Source organism: Procambarus clarkii, chromosome 18, assembly GCF_040958095.1.
Source record: "Procambarus clarkii isolate CNS0578487 chromosome 18, FALCON_Pclarkii_2.0, whole genome shotgun sequence".
Taxonomy (NCBI): domain Eukaryota; kingdom Metazoa; phylum Arthropoda; class Malacostraca; order Decapoda; family Cambaridae; genus Procambarus; species Procambarus clarkii.
Window position 1 is genome coordinate 14191042 of NC_091167.1, and position 21228 is coordinate 14212269.

A 21228-nucleotide genomic window follows, 5' to 3' on the forward strand; every position below is an offset into this window, starting at 1 on the left:
CAGGGAGTGAGTGAGTGTGAGAGGAAGCAGGGAGTGAGTGAGTGTGAGAGGAAGCAGGGAGTGAGTGAGTGAGTAAGCAGGGAGTGAGCGAGTGAATGAGTGTATGAGGAGGCAGCGAGTGTGTGAGGAAGCAGTGAGTGAATGAGGAAGCAGGGAGTGAGTGAGTGTATGAAGAAGCAGGGAGTGAGTGTGTTACGGACCCGAGCCCAGCGTCCGAGCACGGAGCAGTGACGACCACGCCATCTGTGGGTCAGCTCCCGAAACCCCCTCCAAATGGACGGCGCCATCAAGTGAGGACAGGAAATACCAGCCACAAGGGATAGTTTCCCGTCCTGATCAGCTCATAACACAGCCGCTGCTGACCTCTGGTGAGGTGGCGCTTAGACAGCAACGCCATCTATGGAGTGGATAGGTGGGCATTTGGGTCTGAGCCGGTAAGTGATGTGCCCTAGAGTGTCCCTATTACTGATGACGTGTCTGATTACAGAGTCGACCTGGGACTGCTGTAATGGAGGTTAGATCAGTCTACCCAAGGCAGCCGTCTCGTCTCCAAGTATTTGCTGCAGCAGCTGTGAGTCACCCCCCGGATGAACACTGTGGTGTTAGCCTGTCCGTGACGTGGCAGCTGAGGGATTGTCGTACCCGGGACTGACTGGTGGAGACGCTTAACCACTGGGGTGTTGCGGCGAGGAGAGTGGTCTGTGGGATCACACGAGGCTCCTGACTAGGGCTCGCTACCCTAGTATCGGTCGTGGAGTGGCCTAACCAGCGTCGCTGATTGGAACCTGCCAGCTACCTGCTGGACTTGTGGTTGACGGCCTCCACGACGGTGCCCCCAGTGGAACTGTGATTTGGCTGGCCTGTGGCCAGGGTAGACTCAAGAGAATCGAAGGATTCGTCGTGAGGCCACAAGAGTACCAAGACTTTAGCATCGACGAGCACCGTGGAACACTCCGCGTCTTCAGAAGACTACGTTGTACTTTCTAGTGTTTATACCCCCCCCCCCCCCGTGTAATCTTTTATATAGTATTTATGGTGATGGTGACAATTATATTATTAAGTTTTTGCCTTTGTCTCCCTTCCCCATTTATTTTACTTGCGTTACGGATCACATCCCTTGAAAGCCACTACTAGCTTGGGGCCGGATACCCTACCTCTAACAACATCAGAGAAAGAACCCGGTTGCGACCCGAGAGGGCCGTAACAGAGTGAGTGTATGAAGAAGCAGGGAGTGAGTGTATGAAGAAGCAGGGAGTGAGTGAGTATGAAGAAGCAGGGAGAGTGAGTGTGTATGAAGAAGCAGGGAGTGAGTGAGTGTATGAAGAAGCAGGGAGTGAGTGAGTGTATGAAGAAGCAGGGAGTGAGTGAGTGTATGAAGAAGCAGGGAGTGAGTGAGTGTATGAAGAAGCAGGGAGTGAGTGAGTGTATGAAGAAGCAGGGAGTGAGTGAGTGTATGAAGAAGCAGGGAGTGAGTGAGTGTATGAAGAAGCAGGGAGTGAGTGAGTGTATGAAGAAGCAGGGAGCGAGTGAGTGTATGAAGAAGCAGGGAGTGAGTGAGTGTATGAAGAAGCAGGGAGTGAGTGAGTGTATGAAGAAGCAGGGAGTGAGTGAGTGTATGAAGAAGCAGGGAGTGAGTGAGTGTATGAAGAAGCAGGGAGTGAGTGAGTGTATGAAGAAGCAGGGAGTGAGTGAGTGTATGAAGAAGCAGGGAGTGAGTGAGTGTATGAAGAAGCAGGGAGTGAGTGAGTGTATGAAGAAGCAGGGAGTGAGTGAGTGTATGAAGAAGCAGGGAGTGAGTGAGTGTATGAAGAAGCAGGGAGTGAGTGAGTGTATGAAGAAGCAGGGAGTGAGTGAGTGTATGAAGAAGCAGGGAGTGAGTGTATGAAGAAGCAGGGAGTGAGTGTATGAAGAAGCAGGGAGTGAGTGTATGAAGAAGCAGGGAGTGTAAGAAGAAGCAGGGAGTGAGTGAGTGAGTGTGTGAGGAAGCAGGGAGTGTGTGTGTGTGTGTGTGTGTGTGTGTGTGTGTGTGTAATTACCTAAGTGTTACCTAAGTGTAGTTACAGGATGAGAGCTACGCTCGTGGTGTCCCGTCTTCCCAGCACTCTTTGTCATATAACGCTTTGAAACTACTGACGGTCTTGGCCTCCACCACCTTCTCACTTAACTTGTTCCAACCGTCTACCACTCTGTGTGTGTGTGTGTGTGTGTGTGTGTGTGTGTGTGTGTGTGTGTGTGTGAGGAAGCAGGGAGTGAGTGAGTGAGTGTGTGAGGAAGCAGGGAGTGAGTGTGTGTGTGTGTGTGAGGAAGCAGGGAGTGTGTGAGGAAGCAGGGAGTGAGTGAGTGTGTGTGTGAGGAAGCAGGGAGTGTGTGAGGAAGCAGGGAGTGAGTGAGTGTGTGTGTGAGGAAGCAGGGAGTGAGTGTGTGAGGAAGCAGGGAGTGAGTGAGTGTGTGAGGAAGCAGGGAGTGAGTGAGTGTGTGAGGAAGCAGGGAGTGAGTGAGTGTGTGAGGAAGCAGGGAGTGAGTGAGTGTGTGAGGAAGCAGGGAGTGAGTGAGTGTGTGAGGAAGCAGGGAGTGAGTGAGTGTGTGAGGAAGCAGGGAGTGAGTGAGTGTGTGAGGAAGCAGGGAGTGAGTGAGTGTGTGAGGAAGCAGGGAGTGAGTGAGTGTGTGAGCAAGCAGGGAGTGAGTGAGTGTGTGAGCAAGCAGGGAGTGAGTGAGTGTGTGAAGAAGCAGGGAGTGAGTGAGTGTGTGAAGAAGCAGGGAGCGAGTGTGTGAGGAAGCAGGGAGTGAGTGTGTGAGGAAGCAGGGAGTGAGTGACTGTGTGAGGAAGCAGGGAGAGAGTATGTGAGGAAGCAGGGAGTGAGTGTGTGAGGAAGCAGGGAGTGAGTGAGTTTGTGAGGAAGCAGGGAGTGAGTGAGTGTGTGAGGAAGCAGGGAGTGAGTGAGTGTGTGAGGAAGCAGGGAGTGAGTGAGTGTGTGAGGAAGCAGGGAGTGAGCGAGTGTGTGAGGAAGCAGGGAGTGAGTGTGTGTGTGTGTGTGTGTGTGAGGAAGCAGGGAGTGAGTGTGTGTGTGTGTGTGTGTGTGAGGAAGCAGGGAGTGAGTGAGTGTGTGTGTGAGAGGAAGCAGGGAGTGTGTGAGGAAGCAGGGAGTGAGTGTGTGAGGAAGCAGGGAGTGAGTGTGTGAGGAAGCAGGGAGTGAGTGTGTGAGGAAGCAGGGAGTGTGGGAGTGTGTGAGGAAGCAGGGAGTGAGTGAGTGTGTGAGGAAGCAGGGAGTGAGTGAGTGTGTGAGGAAGCAGGGAGTGAGTGACTGTGTGAGGAAGCAGGGAGTGAGTATGTGAGGAAGCAGGGAGTGAGTGTGTGAGGAAGCAGGGAGTGAGTGAGTGTGTGAGGAAGCAGGGAGTGAGTGAGTGTGTGAGGAAGCAGGGAGTGAGTGAGTGTGTGAGGAAGCAGGGAGTGAGTGAGTGTGTGAGGAAGCAGGGAGTGAGTGAGTGTGTGAGGAAGCAGGGAGTGAGTGTGTGAGGAAGCAGGGAGTGAGTGAGTGTGTGAGGAAGCAGGGAGTGAGTGAGTGTGTGAGGAAGCAGGGAGTGAGTGAGTGTGTGAGGAAGCAGGGAGTGAGTGAGTGTGTGAGGAAGCAGGGAGTGAGTGAGTGTGTGAGGAAGCAGGGAGTGAGTGAGTGTGTGAGGAAGCAGGGAGTGAGTGAGTGTGTGAGGAAGCAGGGAGTGAGTGAGTGTGTGAGGAAGCAGGGAGTGAGTGAGTGTGTGAGGAAGCAGGGAGTGAGTGAGTGTGTGAGGAAGCAGGGAGTGAGTGAGTGTGTGAGGAAGCAGGGAGTGAGTGAGTGTGTGAGGAAGCAGGGAGTGAGTGAGTGTGTGAGGAAGCAGGGAGTGAGTGAGTGTGTGAGGAAGCAGGGAGTGAGTGAGTGTGTGAGGAAGCAGGGAGTGAGTGAGTGTGTGAGGAAGCAGGGAGTGAGTGAGTGTGTGAGGAAGCAGGGAGTGAGTGAGTGTGTGAGGAAGCAGGGAGTGAGTGAGTGTGTGAGGAAGCAGGGAGTGAGTGAGTGTGTGAGGAAGCAGGGAGTGAGTGAGTGTGTGAGGAAGCAGGGAGTGAGTGAGTGTGTGAGGAAGCAGGGAGTGAGTGAGTGTGTGAGGAAGCAGGGAGTGAGTGACTGTGTGAGGAAGCAGGGAGTGAGTGACTGTGTGAGGAAGCAGGGAGTGAGTGACTGTGTGAGGAAGCAGGGAGTGAGTGAAAAAACAGGGAGTGAGGTAGTGAGAATGTGTGAGGCAGCAGTGAGTGAGTGTGCGAGGAATCATAGTTTTCTAAGTATTTCCGTGGTGAATGATTCTACCTTCCACTCCCGTGGGTTAACGGTAATTAGTGACCATGGTGTATGTAGGCAGAAATGTTACATTACCATTGCCTTCACCATTTATTTATTTATTTATTTATATATATACAAGAAGGTACATTGGGATTGTGAGGATACACAGCATAGTAATTACATTCTTGTAAAGCCACTAGTACGCGCAGCATTTCGGGCAGGTCCTTAATCTGAGACCCCCTCCCCGCTCAGCTCGTTGTCGCCGTGTGGGGGCTTAGTGGGCGGCTGCCGGAGTGTGATGCTCCTTGGGACAGTCCTCTGTCCTTTTCTAGCCTTGTGCTCCTGCTGCCGTCCTCTCCAATTCTGCTGGGCATCTTTTCCTTTTCCTTCTGTTTCGTTTTTCTCCCCCCTCTTCTCCTATCTGCTTGCCGTTTCCTGCCGACCTTTTGCTCGTTCTGGTTCTTCCCTTGGACTTCTTCTATTTTGACGCCCGGGTGCTTGAGGAGGCATACTCTTGCACCCGTAGAACTGTAGTACCCGACGTCGAGAGCGAGGGGAACCTTTTATTGTCAATCCCCCTTTCGTCACTGAACCCGATCTCGACGGACTGTCGGTTTCTTAAGGTGGCGTTTGTGGGGCGTATACTCACAACGCACCCCTAGGAGGCCCCGGCAAGATCGGCGGTAGCTTCTTGTTGGGTGTACTGCCTCTAATTGTGGCTCCATGGTGGGTGTGGGGGCACATTCGTGGATGAATTCTTCTTTTCGTAATGATGATAACCCCTGTTTCGGCTGCTTCTGGCTTACCTTCTCAGGCTCGTGGGGTGGGCGACCAAGCCCCCGAGCCGGTCCGTATTGGAAGACGGGCTCTGTAGCCTCCGCTGCATTGGGCCCCGACCTTGCTCCTCCTTTGGCCTCTCTGACTCCTTCCTCTGGCTCCCCTCCCTCCTCTGTGGTTGGGTCGAGCCCCAAGCCCCCAGTGGTGACTACCTCGTCCCCTGGCGCGGCTCCTTCTCTAGTTGTAACTACTGCGCCTTTTAACCCCTCTCTCTCTGGGGGTTCTCACCGCCGTCCTCGTCACGGCCGCCCTCGCTCGATTCCTTCCAGTTCTGCTACCTATCAAGCCTTGTTTGGTCCCGCTTCGTGGGCCAAATATTTTGATCTCCTCCCTCTTGATTCTGCGCCTCCTGACGATTTCTCCCTCCATCGACATCTCGTTGATTCCGTGGATGCCTCCATTACTTTCAACCCCACTCGTCTCGGTACACGTGTCGTTGCTGCTCCTTCTCAGGATGCTGCTTCCTGCTTGGCTGCCTTATCCTGCCTTGGCGAGACCCCCGTTCGGGTCTCTAAGAACGCTCAGTTGAATGCCAGTGTTGGCACTATTTTGCTCCCGCCCCATGTTGCGACCGGTGTTCGGGACCTGCGCGACTACCACGACGATATTCGACATATCCTTGCTGCCCAGGGCCATTCTATTCTCCAGGTGGACACGTTTACTCGTCCCCCTCGTGGTAGTCGCCGTCAACCCCTCCGGGTTGTGAAGATTACCTTTGATGGTAGGACCCTTCCACCCTCTGTCATTCTTGCTGGTGCCAGGTGCTCTGTCCAGGAGTACATTCCTTCTCCTCGGCTCTGCAACAAGTGCTGGAGGTTTGGGCATGGTGCCCTCCGCTGCTCCGGGACTGTCTCTCTCTGTCCTTTGTGTGGTGGCGAAGGTCACTAAGTCGGAGTGCACTTCTCCCCAGGCTCGTTGCCTCAACTGCGGTGAGGCCCATCCTACCTTCTCCCGTGCGTGTGTCCATTACAAGCTTGAGGCAGCCGTCCTCAACTTGAAGCACCGGGAGCGTTTATCTTTTCCTGAGGCGAGACTCCAGGTTCGCCGGCTCCCGCCTTATGCTAATACAGTATCTCTTATGCTCGCGTGTTGCGCTCTTCCTCTCCTCGTCCTTCCCGCCTTCCTCAGACTCACAACCGTTTCCGGGTCTTGGACCCTGATGCGCCCACTGCCCCCTCCTCTGTTCCTTTGGGTTCTCTCCCGAAGGATCCTCCTCCTGGTCCTCTGTCTGGGGTTCCCCTTCCTTCTACCCGGTCTGTCGTGTCTTCTGTGTCTTCTTCCTCGTCCCCCTCCGATCCTCCTTCCCATCCTCTTCCTCCATCTATCGGCTCTCCCCACCGCCTGTCGGTGCGGGCGGATGTCCATCGCTCTCCTAACGGCCGTCGTGTGTGCTCTCGTTCGGCTTCTCCTGTTGAGACACTGGAATCCGTTGCCCGGTACGTAGTTGCTGGGACACCGGTCTCTTTAAGTCAGAAGCGTAAGCCTGGTTCCTCTCCTTCCTCTTCCCCGGCGGGTAAGAAGGCTTCGCTTTCTTCCTCAGCTCCTACTTCTGGCTCTGTTGCTCCTTCCCCTCCCGTTTCAGTGATTGCGCCCCGTTCCTGCTATGGAGGTTTCTTTGGCCCCTGCTTCCCTTTCGGTTGCTGCTCTTGCTGGGGTGCACTCCCCTCTTTCTACTCCCCCTCTTCCTGCTGCTGTCCTTGACTGCTCCTCTCCGTTGTCTCCTCCTCTTCCTCCTCCTCCGGACCCCGCCCGCCCACCTCTGATCTGTTTTCCCGTTTCCTTCCCTCCGTCTTTGCTCAGTTTACCCATGCCCCCTAACCCTGACTTTGCTGACCCTGATCCCGACCCTGATATTCTTTAATGTGCTCTGTTGCTCTTTCGCCTTTGTTTCTTCCTTGTTCTCTGTTTTTGTCCTTTCTCTTCTCGTCGTTGTCCATTCTTCAATGGAACGTTCGAGGTTATTACGCCAATTTCCTCGAACTCCAACTTCTGATTTCGCGGTTTTCGCCCCTTTGTGTCTGTCTCCAGGAGCCAATGCTTGGTGCTCGTCCTGGTCGTTTTCGTGGCTATTCCTTTCTCTCCCCCCCCCAGCCATTGAAGGGGCTTCTAATTCTTCTGCTCTCTTGATTCGTGCTGATGTTCCCTTTGTTCCTTTACTTTTTCCTTCGCCTCTCCATTGTTCTGCTGCTCGTATCTTTGTGGGGAAATGGTACACAGTTTGTTCCATTTATCTCCCCCCGAGTGTCCCGCTCTCTCTTCCTGATTTGAAACACCTCCTAGACTCCTTGCCGGAGCCTGTGCTCCTGCTGGGTGACTTCAATTGTCGTCATTCTCTTTGGGGTGACGTTCTGACGAATACCCGGGGTCGCCTCCTTGAGTCGTTTCTCCTCTCTTCTTCCCTGTCTCTTCTGAATTCTGGTGAGCCCACTCATTTGGACTCTCGGACTCGCACCCTTTCTTGTCTTGATCTTTCTCTCTGCTCTTCTTCTCTTTACTTAGATTTCACGTGGCAGGTTCTTGATGACCTCCATGGAAGTGATCATTTCCCCATCCTTGTTTCCTTTTTCTCTTTTCGCCCTTCCCTCTCTTTCCCTAGGTGGCAGTTTGCTAAGGCGGACTGGACCCTATTTACCCTCAGTGCTGCTCTCTCTGACCTCTCCCTTCTGCCTCTCTCTCGCGCTCTCCTCCTTTTTCATGACACTGTCTTCAACGCTGCCCTCCGCTCTATTCCTCGCTCTTCCTCTCGGGGTCCACGGAAGTGCGTTCCCTGGTGGAATGCGGACTGTGCTCAGGCTGTCCGCTGTAAGGGTGCAGCCTGGAAGAGGCACCGCCGTAGGCAGACGACCGATTCTTTTCTTTTCTTTCGGAAAGCGAGTGCGGTGGCCCGTAGGGCCATCCGTACGGCTAAACGTGAATGTTGGGCATCTTATGTCTCAACAATTACGTCCGAAACCCCTCTGGCCCAGATCTGGAAGCGTATCCGCAAGATAGCGGGTAAGTTCGTTCCCGATGTTTCACCGGTCCTTCACCTCCATGATACTCTTGTGGCGGACCCGTTGCAGGTCGCTTCCGAACTGGGTTCCCACTTTTCTTCTGTTAGCTCTGGTCTTCATCTTCCCCAATCTTTCCTTCTTCGTAAACCTGTCCTTGAGTCTCGTCCTTTAGATTTCTGCACTCATCTTCGGCTTTCCTATAATGATCCCTTCTCTCTCTCTCTCTCTCTGAACTTCGTTCTGCCCTGGCCCTCTGCGGTTCTACGGCGGCGGGCTCCGATGGTATTCATTATGAGATGCTTTGCCATCTCCCTCCGAGCACGTCTCAGTATTTACCGAGTCTGTATAATCGGATCTGGGAGTCGTCGTCAGTCCCGAGGACTGGCTCGATGCCGTTGTCCTCCCTGTTCGCAAACCGGGGTCTCTGGGTACTTCCCCTAAGGACTTTCGCCCTATTGCTCTCACAAGTTGTGTCTGCAAACTCTTTGAACGTATGGTTAACGTTCGTCTGATGTTGTTCCTGGAACACCATCACCTCCTCTCCCCTTCTCAATTTGGTTTCCACAAGTGCCGCAGCACGACAGATGTCCTGGTGAACTTGGAGGTCTATATTCGTACTGCTTTTGCTGCGAAGACCTCCGTTGTTGCCGTCCTTTTTGACCTGGAAAAAGCTTACGACACCACTTGGCGCTATCATATCCTATCTCAACTTCATTCTTTTGGCCTTCGTGGTCATCTCCCTCTCTTTCTCCGCAGCTTCCTCTCTCGTCGTTCCTTTCGGGTGCGCCTTGGTACCGCTCTCTCTCCCTCTTTTCAGCAGTACGAAGGTGTGCCCCAGGTTTTTCTGGTTGCCCTCAATGGTCTTCTTTCCTCTCTTCCTTCTGGTGTCTTCTCCGCTCTCTATGTCGATCTTACCCTTTGTTGTCAGGGTGATGATTCGCCTCTCCTTCAATGCCGGCTTCAACTTGCAATTGATGCCGTGTCGTCTTGGGCCACAGATCATGGCTTCAAGTTCTCTACTTCTAAGACTTGTGCCATGACTTTTACGCGGAAACGGGTTGTTCTTCGTCCCTCTGTCACTTTATGGTCATCCCCTTGAATACAAAGATTCCGCGAAGCTTTTGGGGTTATTCCTTGACACTCGTTTGTCTTGGTCTCCCCATATCTCTTACCTCCGTGTTGAGTGCTCTAAGGCCCTTACCCTCCTTCGGGTCTTGTCCCATACTTCTTGGGGGGCAGATAGGCGCGCACTCCTTGCTTTACATTCCTCTCTCGTCCTGTCTAAGCTCGATTATGGTTGCCCTGCTTACTCGTCTGCTTCTCCTTCTACTCTTCGCCGTCTTGATGCTTTGCACCATACTGGGTTGCGCCTCAGTTCTGGTGCCTTTCGTTCGACTCCCATCCTTAGCTTGTATGTTGACACTGGCTTCCTGTCTCTCCAGGACCGCCGTGATCGCTACTGTCTTCACTATCTTGCGCGGTCCTTGCAACATCCTTCCTCTCGCCTCTGTCGTGCTTTAACTTTTACCCCTCCTGCGGTACCTGTTCCTCTTCACCACCTCCCTCTTTCTGTCCGGTTATCTCGCCTACAGGATTCTCTTTCCGTTCGTATTTCTGATGTTTCTCCTCGTGTTGTTCCTTCTTTGCCCCCATGGAGGGTCCCTCTTCCGCGGTTTTGTACATCCTTGACCCGTATCACTAAAGCTTTTACCCCTCCTACGGTTCTAAAACACCTTTTCCTCGAGCACTTTTCTTCTCACTCCCGCTCCGTTTCTGTCTTCACCGATGGGTCTAAGTCAGCGGACGGTGTTGGCTACTCTGTTTTTCCTGATCGCACTTATATGTGTCGCTTGCCTCTGGAGACTAGCATCTTTACAGCGGAACTTTATGCTATTCTCTATGCTCTTCGTCTCCTGCTTTCTCGTTGTCAGTCTTCCTTTGTAGTTGTTGTTGACTCTCGTAGTGCCCTCATGGCTCTCGGGTCCTTTAATCCGGTTCATCCAGTAGTTGTCGAGATCCAGCATTGGCTGTTTCTCGTTCACAATAAATTTAAGTCGGTTGAGTTTTGTTGGGTTCCCAGCCATATTGGTGTGTCTTCAAATGAGCGTGCGGATGCTGCCGCCAAGGAAGCTGTCCGCTCTTGTCCCATCTCTCGTAAAGGCATTCCGTATTCCGACTTTTACCCAGTTATCCATTCCTCAGTCCTTACCCGTTGGCAGGCTTCTTGGTTGTCTGTTACTGGTAACAAGCTACGTACTCTTAAATGTTGTGTTTCCTCGTGGCCGTCCTCCTTCCAACGTAACCGGCGGTGGGAAACAGCTCTGGCGAGGTTGTGTATTGGCCATACTCGCTTAACCCATGGTCACTTGATGTAGCGCCGCCCTGCTCCTTATTGTCCTAGTTGCATTGTCCCTCTTACGGTCGTGCATGTCCTTCTTGAATGTCCTGACTTCCAGGACGAGCGTGTGTCTTGCTTTCCGACCGCCCCTCGCGGTCACCTGTCCCTCGATAGAATTCTTGGTGACTCGGATACTTTTGATATCGTTCGCCTTATGCGTTTTTGTTCTCGTATTGGCATCCTTGGTGATATTTAGCGCCCTCTGATTATTTTGCGTATTTGATGGTGCTACATAGCCTTCCCGGTTTGGTGCCTTCTTTTGATAATTACTTACTTACTTAATCTAAGAAAATTTTAAGTAGGTAAATATTAGCAAAATTTATAAAAATGGAAGATGAGAGAAATTTGTAGGTATATTAACACACATAGGTAGCTCAGATTGATTGCACTGACAGCTTGAATGGTAGTTTAACAAAAATTAATAGGCACAATACAGCATATAGCTAGCACATAAAAGAAGACAGCAATGAACACAATGATAAAGTTGTTTGGATTAAGTACATAAAGATTGGGAGATTGGGTAAGACTAGATACAGAGCAAATTTAAAGCTCAGTGTAGGAAACTATGAAGATGAAATTAGGTACTTTTTGGTTTTGTTTTTGAACGAGGCAAAAGTTTGACAGCTTTTCAATTCACTAGGGAGCGAGTTCCATAGACTAGGTCCCTTTGTTTCCATAGTGTTTACACAGATTCAGTTTGACCCTGGGGATATCAAAGAGATATTTCTGGTGTGGTGATAATGGGTCCTATTACATCTGTCCAGGGAGAGTTTCAGAGCATGGTTTGCATTTAAGAACAGGGTTTTGTAAATGCAGTTGACAAGAAAATGTGTGGAGAGAGTTAATATTTAGCATGTTAAGGGATTTAAACAAGGGAGCCGAGTGTTGTCTGAAAGCAGAGTTTGTTATTATTCTGATAGCAGATTTTTGCTGGGCGATGATGGGCTTGAGGTGGTTTGCAGTGGTAGACCCCCATGCACAGATACCATAATTAAGATAGGGATAGATTAGTGCATAATATAGTGAGAGGAGAGCAGAGTTAGGAACATAATATCTGACTTTGTAGAGTATATCAACTGTTTTACCAACTGTTTGAGAGACTTTCTTAGGTATGTGTTGAATATGGGTGCTGAAGTTGAGTCTCTTGTCTAGGAATAGGCCAAGAAACTTTCCATCATGAAAGAACTCTACTGTCCTTTCCATCATTCCATCAACTTTCCACCATGAAGAACTCTACTGTCCTTCAAATATGTAATCCCATTAAAATATTCTTTCAATTAGGAAAATGAAATATAACAGTTAAAAGTTATTCTCAGCATTAAATGTTGATGAACAGTGTAATTTTAAATAAGGTGTCCTGCACCAACCCTTCAGTTTTGCACATTCTTTTACTAATTTCTTTTTCATCACTCACCTCTGCAAGGTCCATCGTTGATCGTTCATGGCATAGCTGTTAAGATCATTGACCTTGTATGAGCTAAAGGGGTCGAAGGCCATGGTGTTGAGGTTGAGGGAACCACCTTCCATCGTCGACCTGGAGTAGGCGCTTGACTCCCTGTACCTGCTGCCTCCCCCACCAGACCTGTACCGAGACAATTTTGTTATTACTATGCCATACTAGTTCAAGTACAATTTTCCCATGATTCATAAGTAGAGTAAATGTACTGAAAAAATAATAAGTTAAGCAGGTACAATTTGGATTAGTATATTTATTCTATTGTTATTGTTGCCAATTATTTGCTCTTAAGTTACACACACGTTCTGTTATAGTTGGTACATTTAATTTCTATTTGTTACAATACATTTATTTGCTAATTAATTTACTTAAATGTTAAGTAATTAATTTATACAGTACTGTATTCCCATTCTAAGTTTGAGTTTCACTTGAACCAGAAATACGAAGGCTATTTTAAGAACAGAGCGGAAGGCATGCAGTTGGAGCTAGATACACAAGAAGGCAATGGATACCTCAACCATCAGTAGTTTCAAAGCGTTATGTGATGAAGATTAAAGAGAAGATGGGATGACACGGGCATAGCTCTCACCTTGAAATTGCACTTCGGTAGCTACATTCTTTCTCAAGGTGCTGTAAACCATGTTTTGTAATGCCATATAAAGGAGCTTGTGTTTATATGCTTGGTAGAGCACCTCGCATGGCGTTCATCATATGATGTCGTTATGATTATGCTCCCCAGGGACTCGCCAATGGTTGCTGCAGTTTCAGATGACTGCTCAATTGTCCTGGTTTCTGGGAACTGCTTATTCATACAAGCACAGACCTTGTGGTGTTCAGAGTAGGAATAATGTTTCTGTGTACCCCTGTTCACAGTTCCCAGAAACCAGGACAATTGAGAAATAATTAACACTGCAGCAACCCTTAGCGAGTCCCTGGGAAGCATAATCACAATGACATAATATAATGGACACAATGCAAGGCGCTCTGCCAAACATATCAACACAAGCTCCTATAAAATCTTGTTCAGGAACATTATTTACAGCATCTTGAGAAAGGATGTAGGTTCCATCCAAATACTTCATTTTAATACAAAGATTTGGGTCTTTCCTTGACCTTCATTCAAGCACTATAACATTTGAGTAAGTTTCCCCACAATTTTACTGTCATCAATATTGTTCTTGCACAGATCAACTAGATGGCCACAGTTCCTTAGAGTAACAACAAAAGTGCCTGACAATTTTTTGCCTTCAAGTTTTGATGATTTATGGTTAGCAGGTGTAAAAGTTGAAGTGCTCTTGTATCAACGCCTGGAACAACCAATATCCAATCCATAAGAGGTTAGTCTTGCAGACACTCTTGTCTGATTTATTTACTGTACTACAGTACTTCACTTTTGGCATTTTTGTAATGAGTTATTAACTATAAATGTTAATATCCAATGCAATATACTATGACAACAAAGTACTATTATCACTGTTGCACAGCCACAGATGCCACCGAGTCACTGGATCTACTGACTAGTCTTGTACTAATCATGTGTTCTGTGTGTGTGTGTGCAGTGATGTCAACTGTATCATACAGTAAAAACAAATTGACCAGTGAAAATAAAAGAGAAACATACAATAGCACACTCAGAGACTTGCAAATATCTCTTCTGGGACAAATTTGGTAAAATCATATAAAAACATCAAAGATACTACTAAAACCCTCTTCATTTACATCAAACATCTGAATAGCATTTTCTGAAACCCAGACATAACCAAAATCACCTAGATCTAGATGTAAATCTTCAAAATTGGCAACACTGGGCAGGACGAGGCATTGCCTAATTTACCGAGGGCCACTAATCGTAGTGGCCTCTACGAGGACAGGAAGCCGGTGGCTTGTCTTCCCCCACATTTGCATTGATATTTTCTAGGTACATTTTAAAACTCAACACAGTTTTGGCAGTTATGGCTTTGGCCGTAACTGCCAAAATAACATCCAATAAAACGCAATAACACTGGGTGAAAAAGCATCTGTTCTCAGTCCTACATTGTGGCTTGTTGAGGTTGAAACCATTGCTCCTTGTTTGTGTTACATCTGACCCCCTAAAGAAAATATCCGGATCAACATCCTCTATCTTGTCCAGTATTTTAAAAGTTTCAATGACATCTGCCCTGTCATGTCTGGTTTGCAGTGCTATTAGCCCTGTGGCCCTTAACCTTTCCTGATACGAGAGGTGACTTAGCTTTAGAATGACTTTTATTGTCAGGTGTTGCACCTTCTCCAGAGCAGCTATGTCCTTATGATAATGAGGTCTCCATGCTTGGATACAGTAATCCAAATGGGGGCGCACCAGAGATTTGTACAGTTGAACCATTACCTTCTTTTCCTTAAAGTCAAAAGTACACTTGATTATACCAAGAGTTTGGTTAGCTTTTCTGAGTGTTGACTCAGAAACCCATCTGCTGTGCAACTTTTAATGAGTGGTGGATTTTGACTCCAAGGTCCTTTCCTTCATCAATCTTCTGTAATGTAATGCAAATATCTCTCAAAGTCATGGCATGGGTTGTTATTTCTCCCATGCAGGGTCTTGCATGTGTTGATATTTGCCAGTCTTCTGACCACTTGTGGAGTTCATGTAGAGCTCTTTGTAAGGCTTCAATATCATCATCATTTCCCACTTTACCATAAATCTATGTTATTGATGTATATGACAAAAAGGGTAGGTCCCAAAATGGACCCTTGTGGCACCCCACTTATCACATTTCTCAATTCAGATTCTTTTCTATTTGTTATTTCTCGACCCTTCATTTTCTTTCCTTCAACCATTGTTTTATCCATTCAAATATTTTTACCATTTATTTCATGGGCCTGTAATATCCTTACCAGTCTTTTATGTGGTGCCTTATAGAAAACTTTAGCAAAATCCATGTACACTACATCCATCGAAAAGCCTTTGTCTGGGTAACTGGTTACCATTTCCAAAAATGCGAGCAAGTTTGTAAGGCAAGATCTGTTTTTAACAAACCCATGTTGTGTCGATTGTACAAGGTTGTTCACTGAAAGCTGGTAAATGATTCTCTCCCTGAGGTTTTTCTCCATGAGCTTGCAGATGTGCGATATTAAGCTGATCGGCCAGTAGTTTTCTGCCGAGCTCTTTCTATCTTTTTAGAAAATAGGGGTAACATTTGCATATTTCTGATCTAGCGGGACTACATCTTGGTCCAGAGATTTTGTGAAAAGGAGTTTCAGCGGGAGGCATAGTTCTTATTCCAGTTCCTTTAAGACTTTAGATTGGATTCCATCCACATCTGGGGCTTTTGAGTCTTAGTTTACCAATGTTTTTTCTAATTATTTTGCATGTATTGGGTATATCCCTAAATTCATTCTCCACCCATCCTTCAAACATTTGTGTGGGTGATGGAATGTCATCCAATCTTTCGAGTGTGAACACTGATGTTAAATAATCATTTAGAGTGTTTGCTGCCCTTTCATCATCCATTATAGCTTGGTTAGTTTCATATTAAGGGTCCATCTGATTCCTTTGTTTTGGTTTTACCTCTAGTATAGGCATAGAATGATTTTGGATCATTCTTTATGTTTTGGGCAAGTTTTCTTTCGTAGTTTCTTTTGGCTGCTCTGATTTTCTGAGTGGCCGAGATTGGTGTCCTTTTGTATAACTCATAATCAATGATGTTCATTGTGGATTTAACTCTGGAATTGGAGCCCTTAGGACAGTTCGTTGTTGCCTTCAACCTCGTTCTGACAGTCCCTGCGACAGCACTGGAACCAATCATAATGGCGTTTGCCTTTCCATTGGAGACTTTAGGCATCGTAGTGAGGAGGGGACCTGCTGCTTGGGTGACAGTTTCTCCTCCATATCAACCTACCCTGGCTTTGCACCCTGGAGAGGATACTCCATACCGACAACCAGAACGCAACTCCATAGTTTCCTACAACTGATGGATGCCTACTATTTAGAATAAGAGGGTTAGGATTGGAGAAAATGATAGTGTATCATCAGCAAATAGAATTGACTTCAGGTGTTGAGTGGCATTTGGAAGAGCATCGATGTAAATGAGAAAGAGAAGAAGACTAAGTATACTACAGTGAGGAATGCCAGCATCGTTTACAAAAAAATTCTGGCCCAAAAAACCAACATTGAATGTCAAATCAAATCAAAATCAAATGAAATATTAATTCAAGTAAATTACATACATACAAGGTGTATTGTACAGTACATACATACAAGTACAATACATACAGTAAAGTACATACATACAAGGTGCATCATACATACAAAACATTGATGGATTTATAGATAGAGCTAGTACATACAATGCCTAAAGCCACTATTACACAAAGCATTTCGGGCAGGAAAAACACTAAGACTAAAACTTAATACTAATTGAGATTAAAGTATAAATTGTGTTGAGAAAATACAAAAATAAAAAAAGGGGGAATATGGCAGAAAAAATAGCAAATATACAATTTCGTCAACAAACAGCATTGTTTAAAATAGTAGACATGGGTTGACATTTTAGGGGTGAGGTAGGTTACATGGAGTTAATTGGGTAGTACTTAGTTTCTATCTTAACTGGTTGGGAGAGGTACAGTCTAACATGATTGGGAAGGTCATTCCACATTCTGGGTCCCTTGATTTGTAAAGCATTTCTAGTTTGATTAAGTCATACTCTTGGAATATCAAATAGGTATTTGTTTCTGGTGTGGTGCTCATGGGATCTGTTACAACCTTCTAGGAAGCTTTTAAGGTCTGGATTGACATTACAGTTCGGCATTTTATATATATATAAAATACACATGAGAGGATGTGCAGTAACTTAATATCTAACATATTCAGAGATTTGAGAAAGGGTACCGAGTGCTGTCTGGGACCAGAGTTAGATATTGTCCTAATAGCAGCTTTGTGTTGAGTAATTAGAGGACATAAGTGATTTTGGGTAGTAGAACCCCAAGCACAAATACCATAGTTGAGATAAGGATAGATGAGAGAGTAATATCGTGTCACCAGGGCAGGGCGAGGTACATAATATCTGATCTTAGAAAGAATGCCAACAGTTTTTGAAACTTTTTTATATATTTAGAATGTGTCCCTGGAAATTCAGCTTGTGGTCAATAAGAATGTCAAAGAATTTGCCATCTACTTTGTTGCAAATTTGGATATTGTTTATCCTGAGATTTATTTGATTTGAGGATTTATTGCCAAACAAAATATAGAAAGTTTTGTCAATGTTGAGGATGACTGTTGCCAGTATTATACATATATAAAACGCTGAACTGTAATGCCAATCCTGACCTCAAAAGCTTCATTGAAGGTTGTAACAGAACCCATGAGCACCACACCAGGAATAAATACAGTTTTGATATTCCTAGAGTACGACTTAATCAAACTAGAAATGCTCTACAAATCAAGGGACCCAGAATGTGGAATGACCTTCCCAACCATGTTAAAGACTGTACCTCTCTCAACCAGTTTAAGATAAAAACTAAACACTACCTAATAAATTCCCTGTAACCCACCTCACTCCTTTATTGTCAACCCATGTCTGTTATTTTATTATTATTATTTTTTTTTTAATCAACACTGTCTGTCAACCTATTGTATTTGTGCTGCTTTTTCAGTCATGTTCCCCCTTTTTTTATCTTTATTTGTATTTGTTTTCAACACTTTTTATTCTTTATGCTCAATTAGTATTAAGTTCTAGATATTAATGTTTTTCTTGCCCGAAACGCATTGCGTAATAGTGGCTTTAGGCATTGTATGTACTAGCTCTATCTATATATCAATCCATTAATGTAACATCACTTGTATGTATGTACCTTACCTGAATAAATATATTTATTTATATTTATATTTAGTTACCCATAGATGAACTTTATTTAGCTCAGTATTCACTGACATTTAGAGCAAGGGGTCAGGCCTGGAGTAAATGAAGGTTGTGTCATGAGCAAATAGAATTGGTTTGAGGTGTTGGGAACCATTTGGAAGGTCATTAATGTAGATGAGAAAGAGAAGAGGGCCAAATATGCTGCCCTGAGGAACACCAATGTTGATGGGTAGGGTGGGAGAAGTTGAATTATTCATAGAAACATACCATTGACTCCATAATGCTGTAATTTAAGAAGAAGGTTTTGGTGATTAACAGTGTCAAAAGCCTTATGCAGGTCCACAAATAACCCAACAGGGAACTCATTTTTATTAAGAGCTGCATGTATCAAGTTAATCATACTAATAAGTGCATCGTTAGTGCTTTTTTGGGGTCTGAAACCATATTGACAAGAGCTAAGGATATTGAGTTTGGCTAGAAAAGAGTAAAGCTGCTTGTAGATTAGATTTTCAAATATTTTTTACAAGTTTGGCAGAATTGATATAGGTCTGAAGTTGTTGACCTCAGTGAGATCACCACATTTGTGGACAGGGGTTACTCTCACTTTTTTTTTAGAATATCTGGAAAGGTTTGGAGTTCAAGTGACTTGTTGAAGATGTAATGAAACGCCAATTTTTGGGCAAACTCTGGTGGGTCCCTGACACTCCCTTCACCAGGAAGTTGGGGTGGCTTATCAGATCATACATCTGAGGGTGGAGCAGCGAAATACATAACTGGGATATTATGTTAGCACTGGGCGATTTTTGTAACTTTCTAACTGGTTGTACTTGTGTTATTCTGGCTGCTTCTTGTTCCCTTACTATAAGCAGTACATGGTCTTTGTGGTAGTTGGTAATTTCCGTATAGATAGGAACAAAGTTGTCATACCTGCCCCCTCTACTTCCTGCCTTCCACCATGGTCCCTTTCTCACCAAAGCAATTTGTCTAACTTGCATCATTTTTTAATGTTCTTGTGATATTTTCCAGGTAAACCATTATGGAAGCTTATGATATCTTATATTTATTTTGTGATTTTTATGCATAAATTACCTTGCAGAGGGACAAGCGGAGGCTTCATTCCACAGGTCAGCATTGGGTCTCGGGCTGGACTCTGCCACGGGAGGCAGGCTGGAGCCCAGCACTAAGGGCATGGTCAGCCCCTGCTCCTTGTTCTCCATCTCTCACACTTGACTGATCACAATCATCTCACATCATCCTCCCTCTGCTCCCAATACACCCCTGGTGCAGCCTGAAAACAAAAGTCGATGGTCAATGATGATTCATCCAAGACAGGTACCACTGTCTCTTTTCAAATTCAAATGTTTATTCAGGTAAAAGTTTGTAACATACATAGAAGATGAGTTACAAACATAATGTTGCATTTATAGATAGAGCTAGTACATACAATACCTAAAGCCACTAATACGCGTTTCAGGCAAGGTGTGGGAAAAAACACAGACTAAAACTTAATACTAATTGAAATTAAAGTATAAATTGTGTTGAAAGGGGGACAGGGCATGGCAGAATTCAGCAGTTAAACAAGTTAGTCAACAAGCAGCATTGTTTGAAAATAGCAAGACATGGGTTGACATTTAGGGGGTAAGGTAGATTACATGGAGTTAATTAGGTAGTATTTAGTTTTTCTCTTAAAACTGGTTGAAAGAGGTACAGCCTTTGACTTGATTGGGGAGGTCATTCCACATTCTGGATCATTTGATTTGTAGAAGACTTCTAGTTTGGTTAAGGTGCACTCTTGAAATATCAAATAGTATTTCTTTCTGGTGTGGTGCCCATGGGTTCTGTTACAACCTTCTAAGGAAGCATTTAAGCTCATGATTGACATTACAGTTCAGAGTTTTATATATATAGAGTAAAATGAGAGTTACACTCGTGGTGTCCTGTCTTCCCAATACTCTGTCATATAATGCTTTGAAAATACTGACGGTTTTGGCCTCCACCACATTCTCACTTAACTTGTTCCAACCATCTACCACTCTGTTTGCAAAAGAAAACTTTCTAATATTTTTTTGGCACCTGTGTTTAGTTAGCTTGAATCTGTGTCCTCTTGTTTATGAAGTTGCTGGTTTCAGGAATTTCTCTTTGCCAATTTGATTGATTCCTGTTAGTGTTTTGTAAGTGGTGATCATATCACCTCTAACATTTTCTAGTTTTGGCATGTTTAACGCCTCTGGTCTCTCTTAACTCTTGTTTTTCAGTTCTGAAAGCCATTTTGTAGGATGCTGCTGGATCTTTTCCAGTTTATTTATGTTCTTCTCGAGATATGGGCACCATACAACTGCTGCATATTCAAATTTTTGTTTTACAAACCATTAACAGTTTTTTTTAGCATTTCACCATCTATCCATTAGAGATGGTGGTGGTCAGGTAAATACAGGTATACTTTAGTCCTTAACGTAGCCCCATGACTAAAGTATACTCTAAACATCAAGAAATGGGTAAGCAAAGATTACACTTGACTGCATGAAAATCTCCTGGGGGCCAGGGAAAAAGAGGGTGTCTATAAATGTTAATATTTCTTAAAGCATTTAACTTAAGCTGACCCCGACCAGCCTATGTCTGTCCCGCACCCAAGCCATTTTTCCCCGCAATGTTGGGTGAGGCTAGCCCCTAGTGTCTGGCCTCCAGCCTTGGACACAAACACACACTCTTATAGATATAGATAGTTGTATAGTTCTATGTACATAGATTTTAGGTTTATACTTATATGATTGGGGCTGAACCTTATGTATCGGATATACATACTTGTTGCCATGTCATGTGAATTAATAGACTAACAAATTTGAAAATTATATAAAACGTGGCGGTGGGCCAGGCATGGCCGGCAGTGAGTACATGTTGAGTTTCTCCCGTAGGATAATCTTGTTGGGAATTATCTGTAAGTGGAAATAGTGAACACAATCCACAAAGTTACAAAACTGTACTATTTACAGAATTAGATACTTTAGTGGTAAGAACTTTACAAATACGGCGCCACTGACGTTGGCATGGCGGTAGATCAATGTATTTTTAAATACAGTACATAAATGTACAGTATGTTCATAGTACAGTGGCACCTCGACATACGATTGCCCCTACTTACGATAATTTCGAGTTACGATGTAAATTTCATCGAAAAATGCGACTCTACATCCGATGGTGTGGTCGACTTCCAATATCTGTTGGTACATGTTCGGGTCGACCGAGCGCGTGCTTCCCAGTCACGCGGCCAACCTGCCTCAGTTTACTACAGCTGCCTGCTTAGTGACGATTGCGCCTACAAGAAATTCCACTTTTGTGGTGATTTTTTGCATTTTGAACATTAAAGTAATTATTATATATCACGTCATGAGTCCCAGGAAAGTCA

The 21228-nt window shown here is 45.6% G+C and overlaps 1 protein-coding gene across 1 annotated transcript in view; it reads right to left on the reverse strand.

The window, feature by feature from the left end:
- LOC123754691 (transient receptor potential cation channel subfamily M member 4) overlaps positions 1-21228 on the reverse strand; it is a gene marked incomplete in the record, with an annotated part of 261293 nt that overhangs the window by 233063 nt on the left and 7002 nt on the right. The window contains 2 exon segments of the mRNA XM_069326277.1: positions 11950-12117; positions 18915-19113. Coding sequence (XP_069182378.1) covers positions 11950-12117; positions 18915-19042 — 296 coding nt within the window.